We start from the raw sequence: 21976 nt of genomic DNA on the forward strand, positions 1-21976 counted from the left end.
AGAAGAAGAAGAAGAAGGAAAAAAAAAATCACCCTAATTCACTATCCAGGGATGAATGGCCATTAATATTTTGGCTTAAAGTTTCTAGTCTTGTTTTCTGTATACAAATGGCCATTTAATTTTTACACAAAGTTGTAAGCATATGAACTGTACCATTAATCACCTGACCTTTCCACCTAATAATACAGAATGAACACTCTGACATCATTAAGTGCTGTGTTACAAAATAGGTAATCATTTATTTAACCAGCCCTTTATTTTTGGATAATAAATTAGTTTTCTCATTACTAGTAGTAAAACTTCAATGACTTCGGGTAAAATTTTGAATACATGCATAATTATTTAGTGTAAAGTGGATCTAGTGTATCAACGTGTACAGCAATTTGAAGCTTTTTAATATATAAAAAATAGCCCCATGGACAGATTGTGCTAGTTTACATTCCCGTCAGTGCTCTGCAAGGGTCTGCCCTTTGTAACCCTTGCCAACACTGGGTATTGCCATGTGACTAAAATTCAAGCTAAAGAAATCTGGTATGCATTAATTTGAAAGAAACCATGGCTCAAAATTCCTCTGCATAGAGTATTTAATGTTAAGCAGATTGCTCTGTGTGCAACAATTATGGGTTTCTTTACGGTGTTACAGAAACCCTTTTAGTAAATATTACATTTTACCACTTTCCTCAAGGTTCTTAAATAGTTCTTAGGTTTTCAACTCATGTTTTATGCTGTTAAAAATATGTTTTTTTCGGGATGGCCGGTCAGCTCAGTTGGTTAGAGCGTGGTGCTGGTAGCACCAAGGTTGCCAGTTTGATCCCCACATGGGCCGCTGTCTGCTTCCCTCAAAAAAAACAAAAACAATATATATTTTAAAAAGCATATATATGGTTTTGGAGGGCTTTGTGTGTGTGTTTGTGTGTGTGACATAGAATGTGAAAACTAGACAGAACTTTGGTGATCGGTTTATTCCACCACCATTTTACAGCTTAGTAAACGGCTCAAGAAAGAAACTTGCCCATAATCTTCTATCTGTGCGGATGCTCTCAGTTGTAATTGACAGACAACTCAGACTCGCCTTTCAAAAGGGGGGATTTACTGGCTCGTGAAATGGAAAATTGGCTCTGATGATACTTAGTGTGACTGACCTTAGACAATTCCTTGATCTTTTTAAGCCTTAATTTTCTTATCTGTAAACAGGGTGTTGGACTCGACGGAAGGTCCCTTCCACCTCATAAAGTTATATGTTTCTATGACTATATTAGCAAAGAATTTCATTTTACTGTCAACCAAATTTAGATGTAGTGAAGGGAAGCCTAGCTGTCAGAAAGGAAATTTTTAAAGAAATACAATTCTATTACACTCCTAGCTCTAAGTTAATAAAAGTTTTTTGTTTGGTTTTATTTTGGTTTGGTTTTGTTTTTTTAACATGTGGAGGTTCTTAGGCAACTCCAATGTAATTAGTATTCATGTAGTGTAAAAATATCTCCGAAGTACTTTAAAAGCCTTTTTTCCTGTTGGTTACACATCCTCAGACATCTTTTCCACAAATTAGTTTGCTTCACAAATCTCTTCACAAATTGTGGGCAAAGAAATTAAGTCCGGCTGCTCCCTATTCACAACAAATTATTATGACAGTCTATTCCAGCTTGGTGGTACCTTGAGAGATCTGTTACCTGTCAGTGAACTGGTTACTGAGTTATACCTGTGCCCAAAGGAGCTAATCTTGAGCACTTGGTGCCTAATTTACATACAAGAAGAAATACAGGCGTTAGGGAACTAGATCTGTGTCTCACCAGGAACCCCTAATAAAGATGTGTGGCTCGTTGTTGAAGAGGAGGTAGATTTTCTAATGTCAGACTCCCTTCACTCTTTAAATTGTTCCTTTGACTGCTGGGAAACCTTATCTGAGGTTGTTGATTCCCCTGCCCCTCAGCTTTGCTATTTGGAGTTCACTGTAACCTTTGAAATTTACTGCAGGAAGCATAAGTGTCCCTTAGAGACTATTTTAGTGTTCTGAAAAGGTCTTTAAGAAGCAAGCTTTGTTTTAGAGCCGTCAACTACCAATGCAATTTTAAAACATTTTTACCACAATTTTTGGAATACAGATTCGTTTCATGGTTTTAATTACTACCAGGGTTGCCAGTCTTGGCTTGTGTTTAGAGAAGTTTTTAGACAGAAAGAAATGCAGCAGGACGTACATACCTTTTTATTCTTACTTAGCTACCACATGTTTATCAGCAATACTGGCAGTCCCTGGGTCTGGTTCTACAGGAGAGGGAGGGTTCCAGGGGACAAAAACCAGCCAAAGCTTTTGATGGACGGTACATTAGTCAGGATAGGTGAGATCACTCTTCAGTAACAAATAACTCTCAAATCTCTAAGACTTAAAACAACAAAGGTTTATTTCTCTCATTCGCACTACGAGTCTATTGAGGGGTGGCTGGGGGCTCCAGCCTGGCTCATCTTCACTCTGTGACTCAGATGATGGAGCAATCATTGTCTTGGATTCTGCTGGTCATGGTAACAGAGAAAAAGTTCCGAAGGGTCTCATGCCAGCCATGGGCGCTCCTGTTTGGAAGTGACATACACCATTTCCATTCTCCATTCACTGGCCAGATTAGGCACATTGCCCAGCTGAATTATAAAATGGCCAGGAGTTCCAGTCTGATCCCATGGGTGTGGAAGGAAGAGAACCAGAAATATTTGGCCAGCAGCACCAGTGACTACCACAATTTGAGTTTCTGATTACCAAAGTGGCCCAGTCTCCCGTCTGCAGGTGAGACGTAGTCATGCCCTTCCCAAAGGAGACAACCCTGGAGTCCCATCCAGTCACAGCACCTGCGTGAGGCACAGTAGTCTCCAAATTAGGGTGTGATACCAAGTTGTTTTGACATCAACTCGATCTGGAAACCTGAACCAAGAATGACAAGTTACCTGCTGTTCACCCCTACCCCTACATTGTGTATTAATATATAATGAAGAAACAAAGGTTGGGGTGAACGGGAGACACACCCATTCATTGGACCTCAGGCGTTCCCAATTCTGAAGCAGTTCTGAAATCGTCAAGGCTTCCTGCCTGGTAGGTGGAGAACGTTCTTTTGGGGGCCTGATGCTTCCCTCAGGGAGGGTCTCCCCACTGCATTGCTGCCTTCAGCCCTGGGCTTTTCCCAGTAGCCTCCTTCATCACATCTTACGTGAGCACTGGAGAATGTGACCCCAAGAGGGGCTGAGCAGCCTTCTCAGCTACTTCCTGACTTCAGAGAGTTGGGGCTCTAGAGTTCTTCCAGGTCTTGAACACTTTTCCCAGCCATTTTAGGTTCAGGCTCTTGGTTTCTTTGGCAGCACCACTCTTTTCAAAAGGAACTACGTTTCTTATCTGTTGTACTCTAGTTTATTTCCACATGCCCAGCGCTCAGTTCTTGGCATAGTGTTTATATTCACTGTAGGCCTTTGTGTTTGTACTTCCAGCCTTTCTTTATTAATGCAGTTGATGTTACTTTGAACCTGTCAGGCTTTGGTGGGGAAGCCACATCTAGTGTATTTTCCCCTGAGCTTTTCTAATTGAAAGAATTAACTGAGAAGCCACTTAACTGCATCTTTACTTAGAGACATCTTTACCCTTTCAGGGTGTTGAGAGGGAGTGTAATAGCCATTCCCTTCCTCTGAACCTCACTCCAAAGCTAAGTGCTAATTGATCTTTGTTACTCAAAGGTTCTCTCAGTTTTGTCATTTATATATCAGGGAAGAGAAGCAGCTACTTTTTTCCGACCCTGCAAGTCTGACTTGATGGACTTGATTCCCTTTCCTTTTTGTTTGCAAACCAGTCCATTATTTTTTGAGCCCATCTCGCGCTCTTTTTTTGGGTTATGCCTTTTAAAGTGTCGCCAGTAGTCAACAACACATGCTACTAACACTTGACCTTCAACCTGTTCCATGAGACCTACTACTTCTTTAGGTGTATCATCTGCCTTCTAAGTTCTCATATGTGCTGGTTTTACCAAATGCTTTGCTAGAATTTGTTTCCTTACTCCCTGCTGCCTGGCCTCTAAGCCAGTGCCACATTTTTTTGTTGCTGTTGAAGCAACACTCCATTTCCAGCAGCAGTCACAATAGGCCAATTTGCAGTAACAGACAATTCCCAAATCTCAGCAGTTTAAAGAACGAAGGTTTGTTTTGTGCTCATGCTGTATGCGCATTGAGGATTGGCTGTGTCCTCACGCCAGGACCTAGGCTGATGGACCAGCCACTGCCTGGAATGCTTCCCACTGCTGTGGGAAAGCTCTGGATAGTCTCATGCCTGTAGGGAAACATTCTGGCCTGGAAGTGATGACCTACACGTCACTTCTGCTCACCATTAAAGGAGGTTTCCTTCATCATTGTTTTTGAACTCTATCCATCTTGAGACCTATAAACCTAGTCGATTCTCATAACATATAGCATATCACTTTTTATTTACATATTGTTGGACATTTAGATCATTACCAGTTTTTTGTTATAAATTGCTGCAGTGAACATATTTGAATATGTCTCCTTGTACACATGTGCCAGAATTTCTTTAGGAAATAATTCCTTTCATTCTTTAGAATATGCTGAGAGAAGATGGACCTAAAGTCAGCCACTTATCCATAGCACCTTGTTTTATGAACATCAGCTTCTAGTTTACACACCTCATCGTAGAAACCATTTTGAATGAGTAGACCAGTTTACTTGTTTGTGCAAGTCTTCTCGTGCAGTTTGAACCTGGTCTCCTGATGAACATCCTTCTGAATAGTCTAGAGATTTTTAAAAATTACATCTGGTTTAAGAAGGAGTAAAGGGTGAATGCAAATATTCGGTATCTAGAACCACTATCACTTCAGGCAGACACGGAACAGACTCTTACCAGTGGTTTAGCTAAATTTATCAGAGCATCTGGATATCCTGGATTAAAGAAAAAAACGAGTCATGAATGATAGCTCCATTGGGATGTTCTTCCTTGGCCTTCTCTTCTATCTCCATCCACAGCTTGTGTATGGGAAGTATAGATTTAGGTAGACCTTGATAACAGGATGATAAAAAACAAAAACAAAACCTACATTCAATGTACGAAAGTCTTATAAAAGCATTAAAATGTGAATACAAGAGCATTCAAATTAAGAAAGGAAAATAGGTAAGTGAAAACAATTTCTACCACTTTTTAATACAGTATTCCAATCCTATCCCCTTTTACTTTAACTAAAATTGCTAATATAATATTTAACTGAATTTTCAAAACTCTACCCTGTTTCTTACTCTTTTGTTGAGTTGCCAGCAAAGCTTTGAAACGGCTCAAAAAGGAGCAGGAGGTGAAGCAGGAAGAAGAAACCAGGATTCCAAATACCCTATAAAATGTTTAGATGTCCCCTGTCGTGTTTTTAAAGTATGAGACTTTCCAGTTGCCTGTACAATATCCTACCAGCTAAAAGGCCATGTAGTGACTCTTCATCCTAGAGGGCTGGTGACAGCTGTGGCTGGGTGAATGCTGGATTTATGGTCCAGAACTAGATTATTGTCTGGATTTCACACTGCTTATTCTGCCCATTCTGTGCTGAGATGCTCCTATTTTTCTTTATCACTGAATTCTTATTTTTTACCTCGGCAGCATGTACTGCAAGTTCTAAGTGTAGAATTTTCTCCATCTCCTTCCCTGATTTCTAGCTGCTACTGTGTTTTCCCGAGAATAAGACCTAGCCTGACCATCAGCTCTAATGTGTGTTTTGAAGCAAAAATTAATATAAGACCCAGTCTTATACCATACCGTTACCATACCATGTCTTATAATACCAGGTCTTACGTTAATTTTTGCTCCAAAAGATGCATTAGAGCTGATGGTCTGGCTAGGTCTTATTTTCGGGGAAACATGGTACCTATACAACCTGCTCATCCTGCCACCCCTTAACAATAGTAACAACCTGGAGGGGTGGGTTTCTATACATTTCTATTGGCTCATATAAATGTGTAAGGGTCTTCTTTCCATCCTTTACCCCATCCTTTGTCCCTTCTCCCTTTTCTTCCTCTCTTCCTCCCTCTTCCTTACCTCATTTCTTTTCAGACCAAATAGGGTAAATAAATTATTTATACTTCTAGGAACCTTTTGCTTTTCTCATTAACAGAGAATTGGGGCTATTTCTCCAGGCAGCTAGTATGGGTCTCATTCATTCTTTTTAATGGCTGCCCAACATTCCATTGTTTGGAAGTCATATACTTTATTGAACAGTTCCCTTGTTAAAGGGCATGCACTTTTGTTTCCAGTTTTTGTTTGTTTTTAATTGGCCATTCTAAAGGGTGCTGCATATGGTTCTGAAGAGGGATTAGCTAGCTGGGTTAAAAATGTATGTGTACTTTTGATTTTAATAGATGTTGTCAGTCTTTCCAAAGTTGTTATCCTAGCAATGTTCCAGAATACCCTTCCTGCATCCTGTCCAGGTGTAAGTGTCTACCCTACTTTGATAAGAATGAATTATAACTGCAACACTGATTGCGTGGCCTAATCACCTGTTGACATGCCATAGAGTAGTAATTCAGTGAAGTTTAAAATTGGGGCTATGGTCAGCCTATATGATTAGAACCTGGTCTCCTGATGAACATCCTTCTGAATATTCTAGAAATTTTTAGAAATTACATCTGGTTTAAGAAGGAGTAAAGGGTTGTGGGTTTTGGTTTTTTTTTTTGGTATTTTTAAAGAATCTATAGAAACTTTATAGTAGGGAGGGAACTGGCAATACTTCTAATGCAATCTACCTTTCACAGATAATGGAATTGAGATCCAGAGAGGTGGAGGGAGTAATAGTGAGCTGGTTGCTTCTGGAAAGCAGTTGTTCTGAATCCTGATTCAGGGACGTACCTACACTGTGTGCCATGCTGATGGGACAGTGAGGTTTGGAGAATGGACCAAGAAACATCATCTATGAGCTGAATTGACTACTAGGGATGAACTGTTTCCAGTTTTCTGTGATCTTCTGCTAGGACAAGCAAGCTTCCCAACCGATACTGGGCTGTGTGGGATTTGCTTTGCAAACTTCCACAAAGATAATAGGATATTTGTTACCTTGGTCTTATCAGTTGAATTTGTTGATCTTAATCTTTTGGCAGTTTGGGATTTTATTTTTCCATACTGTTCAAGTTACTGCTTACCAAGTGTGGAGCAGCTAAGCTAAATGATGTGACACACAGTGTCACATGTGCAGTAACACACAGGAAAGAAGAATCTGTGCACAGAGAATCTTCCTCCTCCCTTCCCTCACACCCTCCGTCCCCAGCATATCAATGTAGAGGGCTAAGTAGTAGGGCTGCTGAGAACAAAGAACTCTAGGTCCCATTTATGTGCCTGGCAATGTAATCACTAGGTATAAAATATGCACAATTTGACCAGGGCTTACTCATATGGATGTTTTCTAGGGCTGAGTAATTAAACTTTTGAAAGAGGTCAATTTAGCTCCCCGTGTCTTTACACTCAGTTTTCATATTACAGTTTCAGGTTTAGCCGCTGGAGTCTGCTGAGGGAATGGAGTCTGCTGAGGGAAGGAAATGGGAGACTCCAGATTTTGGGTACTCATTTGGGTTTACTCTGTGTTCATTTAACAGCACAGCAGTAACTTTCCAGGTTGCCTCTAAATAAAGTCAGCCTGTTCAGGGAGCTCAGCCCATTCTCCTAATAACAATAAAAATAATTACTATGGAGATTCATTTTGTCATAGACAAACATCTCCAGCCGATTAAGACAAAAAAATACACACACACACACACACACACACACACACACACACACACACACACACTAAGTCCTCATGTAATGTCGGTAGGTTCTGTGACTTTAAGCAAAGTGACATATAACAAAACCAATTTACCATAGGCTAATTGACACAGACAAGTGTTAAGCTCCTATGGCATCCCATCAATATTATAAGGAAACGACGTTATTGGAGGACCTGCTGTGTTTGTGTGATGTATACCATTTTAGAGCATGGACCAAGAAACGTCATCTGTGAGATACATATATTACGTATCTTTATCTAGAGGCATGCCTTCTTGTTGCCGACCTGGTGAGGAGCTGTGCTTACTTGTGGGCTTGCCTGTCAGTGGCTGTGGTTCTTCTGGTTTAGTAGTTCCCAAGCCTATAGGTGGTAACCACTGGAGAACTTTTTAAGAAATACTCATGTCCAGGTCTCACCCCTGTATTAAATCAGAATCTGTGGGAGAGGAGACCAGATATTAGAATGTTAAAGGCAATTCTATTATAACATGCAGCTGGGTTGGGGACTTCTAGGTAGGCTGTTTGAGATGGACAAAGTGTCTCTGCTTAATGAAGAAATTAGATGTAACAGGAGCTGTTCATTTTAGAATTCTGCCACCATCATGTCTGCCCATCATCTCTCATAGCCCACTTTTTCTCCCTTTCTGCTTCCTATTTGTTCTGTAGAGTGAAGCAGTGGAGTCATGTCTTATAAAGTCAGCTCATGGAGACAAAAATTGAATGCTGTGAAAATTATCATTGAAAATATCCTAGGAAGGCATTGTGAAGCTTAAGAGATCAATACATCGCCTATGGGTACACCTAGCAAAGCCAGTTTTTCCTATGGCATTGGAACAGGTCACGGTTTCTTTAGTCAAGATTGTGATAAAATGGTTAGCGTTTAGGAGCCATTGTGTATGCAAAATATGTATTCTGTAAGTATCGGAACTGCACCCAACTTGGTGAGATTCTTGAGCCCTGGGAAGCACCTGGGAGCTGAGAGTGCTTTAGGGAACTACAGAATCCTATTTCTCACCTCATACTCAATCCTAGGGCCGACTCTTATTGACTAGAGTGTGGGCAGAATCATGAGCACCATTTAAATTGTGAATTTCTCCTGGTCTGTCTTCTCTTTTGGGCACATATAGTTGAATTCAGGGAAACTGAATGTTCAGTGCCCATACAGATGTGACACCACTGCATTTCCTTACTGAATATTAAAAACCTTTCTTTGCCTGTATAGAATTCAGCAACACTGTCTTTCTGTCCTCTAGCATTCCCATGGTTTGGCATGGATATCGGTGGCACGTTGGTTAAATTGGTCTACTTCGAACCTAAGGATATTACAGCCGAAGAGGAACAAGAGGAAGTGGAGAACCTGAAGAGCATCAGGAAGTATTTGACTTCTAATATTGCTTATGGGAAAACTGGGATCCGGGATGTCCACCTGGAACTGAAAAACTTGACCATGTGTGGGCGCAAAGGGAACCTGCATTTCATCCGCTTCCCCAGCAGTGCTATGCACACGTTCATTCAGATGGGCAGCGAGAAGAACTTCTCCAGCCTTCACACTACGCTCTGTGCCACAGGAGGCGGGGCTTTCAAGTTCGAAGAGGACTTCCGAATGGTATGTGGGTTTGCCCTTGTTAAAACAACAAAACCACCTCTCAGTGAAAGATAGAAAACCTTTCACATGTCCCTAATCATAGCATCTCATACCGGAAAACTAAACTACTACTAAGTAGCCTTGGGAATTGAGACAAGTTGATTCACCTCTCTGTGCCTCAGTTTCCTCACCTACATGGATAGTTCCTACCTCATAGGGCTCTTACATGAAGGATTAAATGAGATATTGTATACCTGGCACTTAGTGCTCAATAAATATTATTCTCATAGTTATCATTTTCGTTACAATTACTGTTGTACAGTACGCTAAAGACAAGATGACAAACCCCCTTCCAAAGTATTTTAGTCAGCGTTTTCCATAGACACTTACTACAGTTTTATGAAAAGCATGATCACTGTCCCAGTCTTATAGATACATAGTCTGAGGCCCTCAGAAAAGCCTTTCTAGAACTCTTAGTACAAATTGTGAGTTCTGTCAAACCGTTTGCACTGTGTCTTTCTTGTTTTTGAGGATGACTCCGAAGTTCTCCAACAAAAAACCTTTATATTATTTATAGATGAATTTCTTTATTAATGAACACAATTTAGGAAGTATGGTTCCACATAATAAAGTAATGCTGTATTCTGCCCGGTAGTGCATTCCAACTCTGTGTTGCTCATTTAGATTTGACAAATTTTGCTAAATGGAAGATATGCATGAGACACGTAGAGTCCAAACTTTCTCTTTATTGAGCAATCTCTTAATAGCGACGTGTTGCCATTTGCTCATCTTTATTGAGCCTCATGTCACGGGGAATAAGGTAAGAGTAAAGTAAAATTATAGGTGGAGAAAAGAAAAGAAACTAGATTAATAGAAGTGACTGAATATAGGAGAAGGGAGGGTTGGAAGACTTTGGGATTAGTCTTGCCAGAAAGTTGAAAGTATAGTGAGGTAAGATGTAGACTACGTTTTCTCAGAGCCCAGAGTACAAATCACTGGCATTTTGTCATGGAACTCATGCAATCCGGACGTGTCATAAAGTCTGTCATTAATGGGTAAATTAATGAATCGATGTGTTATTGATGGTATTAAGCTATAAATGAACATTTTATTTGTAGACTCAAAGGTAACATTTACTTCATTGATTATACTGAGTAGTTTCTAGGAGAGCTGGCAGTGGAGTGCTAGCACAGTACCCTAAATGAGACTGACTAGATTTAGGTCTTGGCTTTTTTCCTCTGTGTCCCCTTTCCCTACTCAGCAGTAGAATTTGATGCCGCCTCGTACTTAAATGATTCGTGGGCTCTTTTTCCCGCCAAAGGGGCCCAATGATCCAAGAGTGTTGAAACTGAGAAGGTTGAGCTCCAGAGGCATGAAAATTAAGTTTCAGTTCATAATTGAAAAAGCCTTGAATTGTAGGCCTCTTTCTTGCATTTAACTAGCTGGGTGACTTTGGGTAAGACATGTCCCTCGTCCCTGCCTCACTTTCATCATCTGAAAAAGGTGGCAGTAGGTCACCTAAAGCACACCTACAGGCTTAACCCTTACTGTGTCCTCTGCCTAAAATGCTCTTCCCCGGATACAGGCCTGGTTTGCTGTATTACTTCTCTGGGTCCCTGCTCCGCTGTTACTTCATCACACAAAGACCAGCCTAGCACTCACTCCCGGTCTCCCTTGCCCCACGTTTTCTCCACTTACTGCCATTTGCTGTGTTCTACATTCACGAGCTTATTTGGTGATTGATCATTTCCCGGCACTAGAATATAATTAGCAAAAGGGGAAAACTAGAATGTAATTAGTAAAAGCTGTTTTGTTCTCTCCAGTACTTGGTGTACAGAAGGAACATGAGGAATACCTTGTTGTGAGTGAGTAAATGAATGAATGCTTAGGGAAGACGATGATAAAACCTATTCATCCTCACAGGCTTTGGAAGGATAAGGGCACATCACTTAGCGCACAGACAAACAGGCTACAGGAAGAGATCTGTCTTCTTCAATTCTGTCTTCTCTTTGGCCAAGACTAAGCATGAAAACAGAAGGCAGCCCATATACTTTCTTTCATAGGTGTACGCGCCACCTGGCTAGGCTGTTTGGAAAATACAGTCATGCGCCACATCACACCGTTTTGGTCAACAAGGGATGGCATATATGACGGTGGTCCCGTAAGATTATAATGGAGCTGAAAGAGTCCTAGTGACGTCATAGTGCAATTCAGTACTCACATGTTTGTGGTGATGTAGTAGGTAAACAAACCTACTGCACTGCCAGTCATACAAAAGTATAGCACGTACAATTAATTATGTACAGTACGTAATATTTGATAATGATAATAAACAACCATGCCACTGGTTTATGTATTTACTGTACTTTTTATTATTATTTTAGAGTGTGCTCTTTCTACTTATATAAAAAAAATAAGTCTGCTGTAAAACAGTAAGCTACGTGAGGCCGGAAGCAGCCTCACACATTTTATGTTTATTGCATCTCTTGATCGCATTGTTTTCTCTCGTGTTTTGTACAGTAACATGTTGTCCAGGCTGATAGCCTAGGAGCAGCAGGCTGTACCATCTAAGTTTGTGCAAGTGCCGTATGATGTTCGAGCAATGAAATCTCCTAACAACACTACCCGTCTAAACAGTGCATGACTGTACTTCAGACTTGCTCCCTGCTCCAGTCTGATTAGGCTCCAGCAGCCTGTTCAAGAGAACAGAGGCTTCTGCACCTTGGTTGTCATGATATATGACCTTCCTCAGTTCAGAACCTTGAGAAGCACAGTTGCTCATTCCCAACATGTATTGAGTAACTTCCTCCCAGAACATATATTACCCCAGAGGAGTGATGGAGGCATTGACAGACATTGCATAAATGTGCCAGGTCACCTCGATTCACTTCGGGCTCCCTAGTGGGGATGAACAGACAGGGTACCCTTGAGTCACCTAGGAGCTAGCTCACAGTACTAGCGTGGGACCACTGTTCCTTCTGAATCAGAACTGAGGCCGAGCTCCGGCTCTTACCTAGAGGGCACTCCTAGAGCCTCTTAATCTCTCTTCAGCTTTTGTTTTCTTATCTATGTTATTAACACAAGAATGCTACACGTCCTGTTCTTCAGCGGTCCCTTCCAGTTCTGCTGTCTTAAAAATCCTTCCTGCTCTCTCTGCTTTGGGAAGTGGAAGGTATCATACAGATGTGGATTTTATTCATTTCTGAAATACAATTTGGTGACTCATTTCTCAACTGGAGGAGAGTGATAGGACTGGCTGGGAGTAGATGCACAGAATACACCCATACAGAGTATTAGGAGTCCAGAACCTCTTGGGATGGTTTTTACCAGATTTATTTATTTACTTAGCTGTTTGGTTATTTTTGACAGACTGAGCTGAAGTGCACGAGGAGAACCTCTTCCAGTTGTATCCTGAGCATGCCTTATGTTTAGGATCCACGTGTTTTCTAATTTGAGCATGCAGGGAATCACTGATACAAAGAAAGTGTTTCTCTGGAGCTGGGATCTGGGCATGCTGTTTTAGGCTTCCCACACAGTAATTCAGTTGTGCAAATGAGCTGCAAAGTCTGAGGAGTAATTCCCATCTTGTTTTGCATTTCAGACGGCATGTTTGAGAGTCCAAGTTATGATTTGACTTGTTGCTCACACTTGGGAGCCTGTCCTTCTTCCTGGATGGTGAAGACGGCTGAGGTCTCTGTGGGTCTCAATGAAAGTGACTCATATTTCCGTTTCCCAGTTTGGGGATGCCTGACCTCAGGCTTCAGAAACATCCATCCCTAGGTGAAATGTGTAGAAGACATGTTTGTTTGCTGCTAAGCACTTTATTTGAAAATGATTTTGAGGGGAAAGGTGAGGTAACAATGTTTCCTTTGCTTAGTTTATTTGCCCTGACAGGTTTTTCTTTTTCCTTCCTGTAGTTTAAGGATGTCTAGCTGGACACACTGTGTCTCTGTCTGAGTTTGTGCTGTTGGCTCTGGACATAGCTGTCAATATTGTTGATGGACCTCTGATTAATTTTTAAGTGAGTTAACCTGTGACCCCCAGACGGGCTGATGAAATTGCCACTTTTCAGTTTGGGGTGATTTAGGAGGTGATAACTCTTCCTGTTTCATTGAACAAATGTTTTTTGGACAGGCCTTTGAGCGTGGTGCTCAAGAGCACTTGATGAACCCCCAAAACAAACCAGAATGAACCCCAAAACACACCAGTGCTGTAAGTGTGATGGTATAAGCGGAGGAATCCAGCGGGACTGAGAAGGCAGCATTTACGCCGCTATGTCTCACTACATGTAGTCTTTTAGGTCTCCGGATAGTTTTATACTTCTAACATCGCCCCCTTAAAATGTGTATAAGTATATGCTTCTCACCCAAAAGTTTCACTTAGTAAAAATGAAATGTTTGGAATCATTTAGGAGATAGATTTATTACCAAGTATCATGTACCATGATTGTTTCTGTGTGTCAAGAAAACTTCTCTCACCAAGTCCGTCACCTATTCTAATTCTGCTCTGCAGGTGCAGGTTCAGTGGATTTTGTTGAATGGGAAATGCAGATGAGTGACACAAAGTCAAAAGTTTTCCTCTAGCTGTTAACTTTTGTAATGAAGGTCATACCCTTTTTGGCAAAATATCTTAGTACTTGTACGTAGGTTGTTTCCAGAGCCCAGAAGCAGTACCCATTTATGAATGAAGACAGGAACAACAGGGAGTCTGTGGGAGATACCTGCAAGTTGTATCAAGTAAGGAAAGTTATTTAAGCTTCATGAGCCTTAACCATAGAATAAGGATAATAGTACCTACTTGTAGGGTTTTTGTGAGAATTAAATGACCTAGTATAAGTGCTTGGCATGTAGTAAACAACAAATACTAGCTGTTGTTTTCGTAAAGAGATTTTCCAAAAATTTAAGTTAGCCCTTATAGATTATCTTCCTTAATTGGTTCAGTTTTATGTGGGTGATTGCTAGGTTTGTGTGTGTGTGGGTGTGTGTGTGTCCATGGAAAATGATCACCAACACAGACTCCTGGACCAGCAATAATACCACTCATGAGGATCATGAATTAAACTTCTGAGGATGCAAAGTCGGCCACTCCTCCCCAAGGCTAACCCCAACTCTTTCCCCTTTACCTTTCCCCCATATACCTGGAGAATGGGAGTTTTTGTCTCATAGGAGCATGAAAGGACACTTTGAGGCCACTCCAGGTATTAATAAAGGAGCCAACATTTTTTGTCCATTTTTGTCCATGCCAAGCCCTGTGTAAGCAGTTTACATGTATAACCATATTTAATCTTTACAACAACACTGCGTAATGGGTATTATTATCCCTATTTTACAGATGAGGAAACTGAGGCTTGAGAAGTTAGTAACTTGCCCTACATCCCTCAGTTAAGTAAGTGTTAGAGCCAGAATTCAAAGCCAGGTCTGCCTAACTCCAAAGCCAAGGCCTGGGAAAAGGGGAGCTGGACTTTGTGGGCTAAGGAGATTGTCCCCAGCTCCCAGGCTCCACATGCCACCCTTGGATGTCATGTCCTGTCAAGGAAGTGTAGGATTCTTGCTGCTTTCAGAACATTTCTACTCTCCTCACTTTGTGAGAGCGTCCCCTATCTCAGTGGTGTGCTGTATTTGTTTCCTGTGGCTGCTGTAACAAACTACCACAACCTTGGTGTTTTAAAACTACAGAAATTTATTCAGTCGTAGTTTTGGAGGACTGAAGACCAAAATCAGGGTGTTGGCAGAACCACACTTCTTCAGAGGCTGTTGGTCAGATTCCATTTCTTTCCTTTTTCAGTTTCCAGTGGCTGTTGTCATTCTCTGGCCTGTGGTGCAGCGCTCAATCTCTGCCTTTATCTTCACAGGGCTTTCTCTTCTGCGTCTATCAAATCTTTTCTTGTGTGTCTCTTAAGGAAACTTGTCATTGGCATCCCAACAGATATTCCATGAAGTTCTCTTTATCTCAATATCTTTAATTACATCTGCAAAGACCCTTTTTCCAAATAAGGTAACGCAGGTTCTAAAAATTAGGACATGGATGTTATTTTGCAGGGGCCACCATTTAACCCCCTACACATGCTAATAAGATGCTTTTCCAGCAGCCAGGCAAGCTCCGATCCTTTAGCATGCACTGTGGGCAGATAGGATGTCCGACATCCGGTCAAAACCACTTCTCCAGTAGAGTGACTAATTAGCAACAAGATTGGATACAGCTTGGTGTTTCCTTACTCTTAATGTTAATGACACATTGAAGTCCAGCTAAAAGCTTCTGGCGCTTCCCCTGAGGTCGTGGCAACCTCTCTCACAAGGATTTGTTCTTTTTCAGATTGCGAATCTGCAGCTTCATAAACTGGACGAACTGGACTGTCTGATTCAGGGCCTGCTCTATGTTGACTCCGTTGGCTTCAACGGCAACCCGGAATGTTACTATTTTGAAAATCCCACAAATCCTGAATTGTGTCAAAAAAAGCCGTACTGCCTTGATAACCCATACCCTATGCTGCTGGTGAACATGGGCTCAGGTGTCAGCATCCTAGCCGTGTACTCCAAGGACAACTATAAAAGAGTTACAGGGACCAGGTAAACATGGTTTTCACTCAGAGAACCTTTCTAGGCTTACACCCAGGCCTTTTTCTTGAAGACCAGTTTATAAAAAGGTTATTTAAAGTGAATACATTTTGAAAAGAAAGATCTTACCCTCAGTCAACCAAAAAGCATTTACTGGAGATGTGACAAGGGTGATTTATATAAAGGTTAATAAAACACAGCCCTTGCCTTGCTGGAAACTAGTCAGGTTCAGGGAAGAAGGGTCCCATACATCAGAAGTTTGCCCAAAAGACAGATAGTATGTATTAAGTGCCAAATGAATGTCGGGGACAATAAACACAATAGAATCCAGATGAAAGGATACCTGGATGGTCAGAAACCATCTTTTGGAACCACCTTGGTGCCTAGCACAGGATGAACTCCTTGAAATAATACATCATTCCAAGCAGTAAACCGAACTGAGTTTATAAAACAAACTGAGTTTATAAGGAATGTTTGTTACCCTCAGGTACATGCTCCAGCTAAAAACTGGAATAGCTGGCACACCTGACAGAGAATTTTGGAAAGCAACGGTCAGGAAAACAGCCCTGCCCTCACAGTTGGGCAGAGCACCTTGTGTTTTTAGGCACACACATCCAAGGGCAGGTGGGCTCAGCTTCCTGTTAATGGGGATTCAACAAGGGAGAAGATCTGGGGTCAGAAATCTTGGGGAATTCCTGGTGTAAACAAACCTAAACAGGTTTTTCCTTACTTCTGAGAAGGATTTGGTATGAAGTGTTTCTCCATCCTATTGGACCACAGAGCCCATTTCTGGAGGAACAACTTCAGGAACTAGCGCCCTGCGGAATGTGCTTTGGGACCTGATATTCAAACCATTGTGTTGGATAGGTGAAGAAGATATTGCGTAACTTCTCTGGGCTTCAGTATCTTCATTTGTGCCATGAAGGGGGTGGTTTCTTAGATAGTTTCTACAGGCTTTTCCAGTACTGAAATGCTATAGTACTACTCACCCATTAGGACAAGAGCACTACTTTTCTACTGTATTTCCAGACTTGTGATGGGTCTGTATAAATCAGTGGTTCGCCATTGGGGAAAGGGAGATGTATCCTCCCAGGGGATTTTGGCAATGTCTGAAGACATTTTTTAATTGTCACAGCTGAAGGTCGGGTTCTATTGGCACCTAGTGGGTAGAGGTTAGGGATACTGCTAAATATTCTATAATGCATAGAGCAGCCCTGCTCAACAAAAAGTACCAAACCCAAAAGTCAGTAGTTGAGAAACCCTGGCTGACACACACTCTCTCACTGTATGACTGCTTGTGTCCAGAATATAGGCTTTAGTGTGTAAGTTAATTACAATAGGTATACATTTTCTCACTGAGAATGCAGAACTAAGCCTGCATGTCCACACTAGAATCACAGTTGATCCCATGGCCTAATGAGGACTGTCAGATATATTAGAGACGAATGGGTATTTCAACTGACCTGGTTTTACCTTGGAGAGTGATCTCCTGATAAAGGTACAATTTTTAAGGAAGAACTACAGATTTCTTCCCAAAAGGAGTTATTGAATTGGTAGAGCTAACCCCAAGGTAACAACAGGCTAAACTTATTTTCCACAATTAGAAATATTTATTTTGTTTACTAACACATCCATAAGTTACATCACAAGTGAACTTTCTCAAACCTGGAGGTTCCAGGGGTTTTGGTCATCTTCCTGAATAGCTGCTAATGAATTAATTGTGGTATTTGGATTCTATTTCACGTATAATAAGGCCTATACATTTTAGGTATTCATAAATGCCCATTAATGATCAGTGCTTTGCAGTCATCAAGAAATCCTGTCTGGATGTCCAAGCTTAGCTACAAGCTTTCTTTAACCAGTAGTTTTGGAAGTGTACTACTGGAGACTGAATGTTAATAGAGAGCCCTTTCACAGGCTGCCAAGTGTAGGGGAGAGGAATGAAACATCAGTTCTGGGCCCCACGTCCTCCTGGTTCAACCAGAGTTGTTCTACCAAAGTTGTCTTTTGATCCCAGTTTGAAAACCACCGATATAAAGTACCATGGTCAACAGTAAACATCTGCATGTGGAAGATGCTGTGAGAATCACTGATCTAAGCAAACGGTTTAAGTTTTACGTTTTGCTGCTTCTATTGTGAACTGATAGCTGCAATTCCAGGTTTTTGTTATGGTACATATTATACCCTATTTTCTCTTGAGCATTTTTATTTTTAGGAAGCCACTTCATTACAGGATATCAGTTTTCTTTTTAACATGATTTTTAATACTTCTTTTCAGTGTTATGTGTAATTTTATGACATCCTAGATTCGGTAGCAACATTTTTTTTTCTATTGACACAATTCCAATTTTACTAGAAGAGCCAGTGGGGTGGAGGAACAGGACTTCACAGCTGACATTGTTAGAATGTGTATGTAGTCTATTAAAAAAGGAATGTAAAGAATTTTGAAACTTAAGTGAGAGTTGTAGTACAGCTCATCTCGTTGTTTTGGAATCTATTTTAAGGGCACAAACACTTGGTAATTGAGGGTTTCTTCTACTTCTTCCTAAAATCCCTCACTCTAAGGTTGTTGGGTTTTTTTTAAAAAAAAACAAAAACAGTGTTGATATTCAACAGCTGTTTCTAGCAACATGTTTTTGTCTCTGATTTGCTGAGCATCTTACTATGTGTCTGCTGAAACAAACAGATGTATCTGATTATAAGCAAGAGAATCACTTGATTAAACAATGGTTAGCAGGCTGGGCATATTAATAAAGTGCTCTTCTGTGACTGTGCATTCTTTCCTCCTATGTGCAGTGTACCAGCTGTCCAAGTGCATGCTCGCTTTCCCCGTTCAGCTTCAATCTTTTGTCTGGAGTCACCTGTCATTTTCCAGTCATACAAAGCACTTGTCTTTTTTCACTCATACCAACATATCAGTGGATGAGTTGCCTTCTTTCTAAGTCAGCCAATGTCTTCAGTTGCCTATGTTTGGAGTAGGTTGTTGAATGCCTTGATTAATACTGATACCTGATGTTCAAAGAAAAGTTATTAGTGTTGATGAAAGAGAAAGCTAGAAATATGAGCAAAGACTTTTAAAAATATATATAGAGAAAATAAGACAAATCCAGATGACTTGCAAACCAAAAAGTGTTCCCATTAAAACACAGTAGTTTTGTAGAGTAGACTGAAACTGACAACAGAGCATGACCTGCCAGGTTAAACATAAATAAAATTACCTTGGGTAACTTTGATGTTAATTGAGTTCATTCTCAACTACCATAACTAGTTTCGAATTTTGTCTAAAAAGGTTCTTTTAGAGGAATGTTCCCCCAAACAACTGAAATTTAAAACATAGTTTGAGCCTTGGAACCATTTTATGACTGTTGTTACTATTTTTGATTCTTGGTAGTTAAGTAAAATATTAGTAACGTTTTCCAGAGTCTACTAGAAAAACATATAATTTGAGACCAATTATTGACTTCTCTCAGAAATCTCTGCTGTAGGAGTGAGGTCGACTGAAAGATACAGCTTTTGGGCTGGCTATTCCTGACTGAGTCCTAGGTCAGTTTGTCATTATAGAATTTGGCTCCGTAGATGTGAACCCATAGTTTCATGTACCCATAGTTTCTTTTTCTAAGTATTTGTATTCCAAATATATATATATATATATACACACACACATATATCCAAAAAAAACATATGCATGTTTTAAGAAAGGAGAACCGTATTAAAATGATAATACTCTATACCAATAACAACAGATGAATACAAGTCACGTTTGACTTCTGCAATTACAAGAGATGCTCAAAGTGGTTACCATCAGCGTCCAGACATTTCTGATTACGGCAAACTACTGCATCAGCAGTAGTGTCCACTTGTATACATTTTTTTTGGCATCCCTGAGATATATATCTATATAGAGGCCAATGTATACAAACGACTTGTATTCATCTTTTGTTATTGGTATATATTGAGTACTACAATTTTAATAGTTTTTTCCTTTCTTAAAATGTGTGTACATTTTTTGGCACCCTCTCTCTATATATGTATATATAGACATATATATATATATATGTCTATATATACATATATAGTTATAGTCATATATAGTTATATATAGTTACATGTATATTCTTTTCAAATATATAGCAATCATTTCTATGGTTATTTGCTGCTTTCAGAGAACCCAAATAAGAGCTATCGTGATTTGGCTCCATTTTATAGGTGAGAAGACTGAATGAAGTACAGGTTAGTGGCTAGTTGAAGGTCTCACAACAGAAATCAGTGAGAGTCCCTCTCTGGTTTTGCTCTTAAATTCAGGGGCATGTTTTCCTTGAGGTTTCTTTTTAGTCTCTGCCCTCTCTTTTTATCCAATCTACTCTAAAGCTCTTTTGTACCCTCGCACTTTAATTCAAGTGCCACTTTGTTTTTCTTCTGTTTTTATTAACCCAGACTAGTGGTCTTGATGTAGTTGGGGACTCGGATGGGATATCTTTCCGTAATTTTAAAAAATAAACCTTATTATTCCTTTAGTCTTGGAGGTGGAACATTCCTAGGCCTATGTTGCTTGCTGACTGGTTGTGAGACCTTTGAAGAAGCTCTGGAAATGGCAGCTAAAGGCGACAGCACCAATGTTGATAAGCTGGTGAAGGACATTTACGGAGGAGACTATGAACGATTTGGCCTTCAAGGATCTGCTGTAGCATCAAGGTAGAGACTAAGTAGCTAGGAGCAGTAGTGACTAAACACAAGGCAGCCTCTCCACCCTGGCTGTTCATTCAATCGTTTTTAAAAATCTTAACCCACCGCCAGCCTAGTGCAAGTATCTATGGGATCGGAGCTCACACTTGATCTCTTGCCCTTTACGAAGCTCTGAGATGTTTCTTGATGCTGGTGCTTAAAATAGGGCAGCTTTGAAAGAAGGTTCTGGAAAACTTGTAACAGTTTCCCCTATTTCATTCTTGTTCAGCTATCTAGAGACATTAAAAAAGAATTTTTCTCCCCATTAATAGCCATGCTATTTTGTCCTGATTAAGAAAAGGGCAGCCAACCATTCATATCCGTAATCCTGTCTGCTTGTAAACCATAGCAGTGGAATCAGGTCACTTGAGTTTGAACAGAGTTATTCATACAGCTTTCCACAGTACTTTTGTGGAAGCATGGAGTCTGCCTGGGAATGATTTTGAACACTCTCACTAATATTTCCAACATAGCTTTGGCAACATGATGAGTAAGGAAAAGCGAGATTCCATCAGCAAGGAGGACCTCGCCCGAGCCACACTGGTCACCATCACCAACAATATTGGCTCCATTGCTCGGATGTGTGCACTGAATGAGGTAAGGCCTTAACCCAGGGAAAGCCACCTGTCATTCATCCACATCGCTTTGGCAGTGCAATAACTGTGACCCTTACAAAACTAGACCCTTGGGAAACCTGCCCTTTGTGGTAGTCACAGTCTGTAAAATGAGAGGACTATATGTCGGGGGGAGGAAAAGAATATGTGTATTATTTTTAAGTGGGTACTGGGTGATAAATAAAACCATCTAACTGTGGAAGAAACATGGTAAAATTATAACCCGTGCCGTAGCCTCTGTAACCATCATTGTTACCATGTGCCTGTTGAAGTGTGAGGAAAAGCTTTGTGCATCCTTGCAGATATTTTTGGGTGAAACATTCCACTTGCAATATTCGATATTCTCTTTGCTTTCAGCTTCTTTACAGTGTTGCCTTGTGGCATGGAGTTCAAGCAGCATTGTACAGGGCTATCAAAGCACAGAGAGCTTGCTGCAGCTGAGGCCAGCCAGAGCCCCAGGCACAAGAAGGGGTGGAGCTGGTGACAGGCAAAGCTTTGGTAACAGGTTTTGAATTGTTGCTAAATTCCTTTGGAAAAAAATGGAACCCTTTTTTCTGAAATACAAGTTGTGTAAAGTGGAACAACTTTCACTGAGCTATGTAAGAAAGAGGGTTAGGAGAAGTATTAAAGAATCATGGTAGCATAAGTAATAGAGATTTTTAAACTATAGTTTTAATAGAAATATGTACATGCAGAAGAGGGCTCAAATCATAAGTGTGAATTTTCACACACA

The 21976-nt window shown here is 40.6% G+C and overlaps 1 protein-coding gene across 3 annotated transcripts in view; it reads left to right on the plus strand.

The window, feature by feature from the left end:
* Positions 1–21976, plus strand: part of PANK1 (pantothenate kinase 1) — a 47545-nt gene that overhangs the window by 17450 nt on the left and 8119 nt on the right. For all 3 annotated transcript variants that reach the window (XM_033131030.1, XM_033131029.1, XM_033131031.1), the window contains exons 2-5: positions 9022–9374; positions 15666–15919; positions 20423–20599; positions 21103–21226. In XM_033131030.1, the coding sequence (XP_032986921.1) occupies positions 9022–9374; positions 15666–15919; positions 20423–20599; positions 21103–21226 (908 nt within the window). The remainder of the gene's footprint in view (positions 1–9021; positions 9375–15665; positions 15920–20422; positions 20600–21102; positions 21227–21976) is intronic.

This window comes from Rhinolophus ferrumequinum, chromosome 16 (genome assembly GCF_004115265.2).
Source record: "Rhinolophus ferrumequinum isolate MPI-CBG mRhiFer1 chromosome 16, mRhiFer1_v1.p, whole genome shotgun sequence".
Lineage (NCBI taxonomy): Eukaryota > Metazoa > Chordata > Mammalia > Chiroptera > Rhinolophidae > Rhinolophus > Rhinolophus ferrumequinum.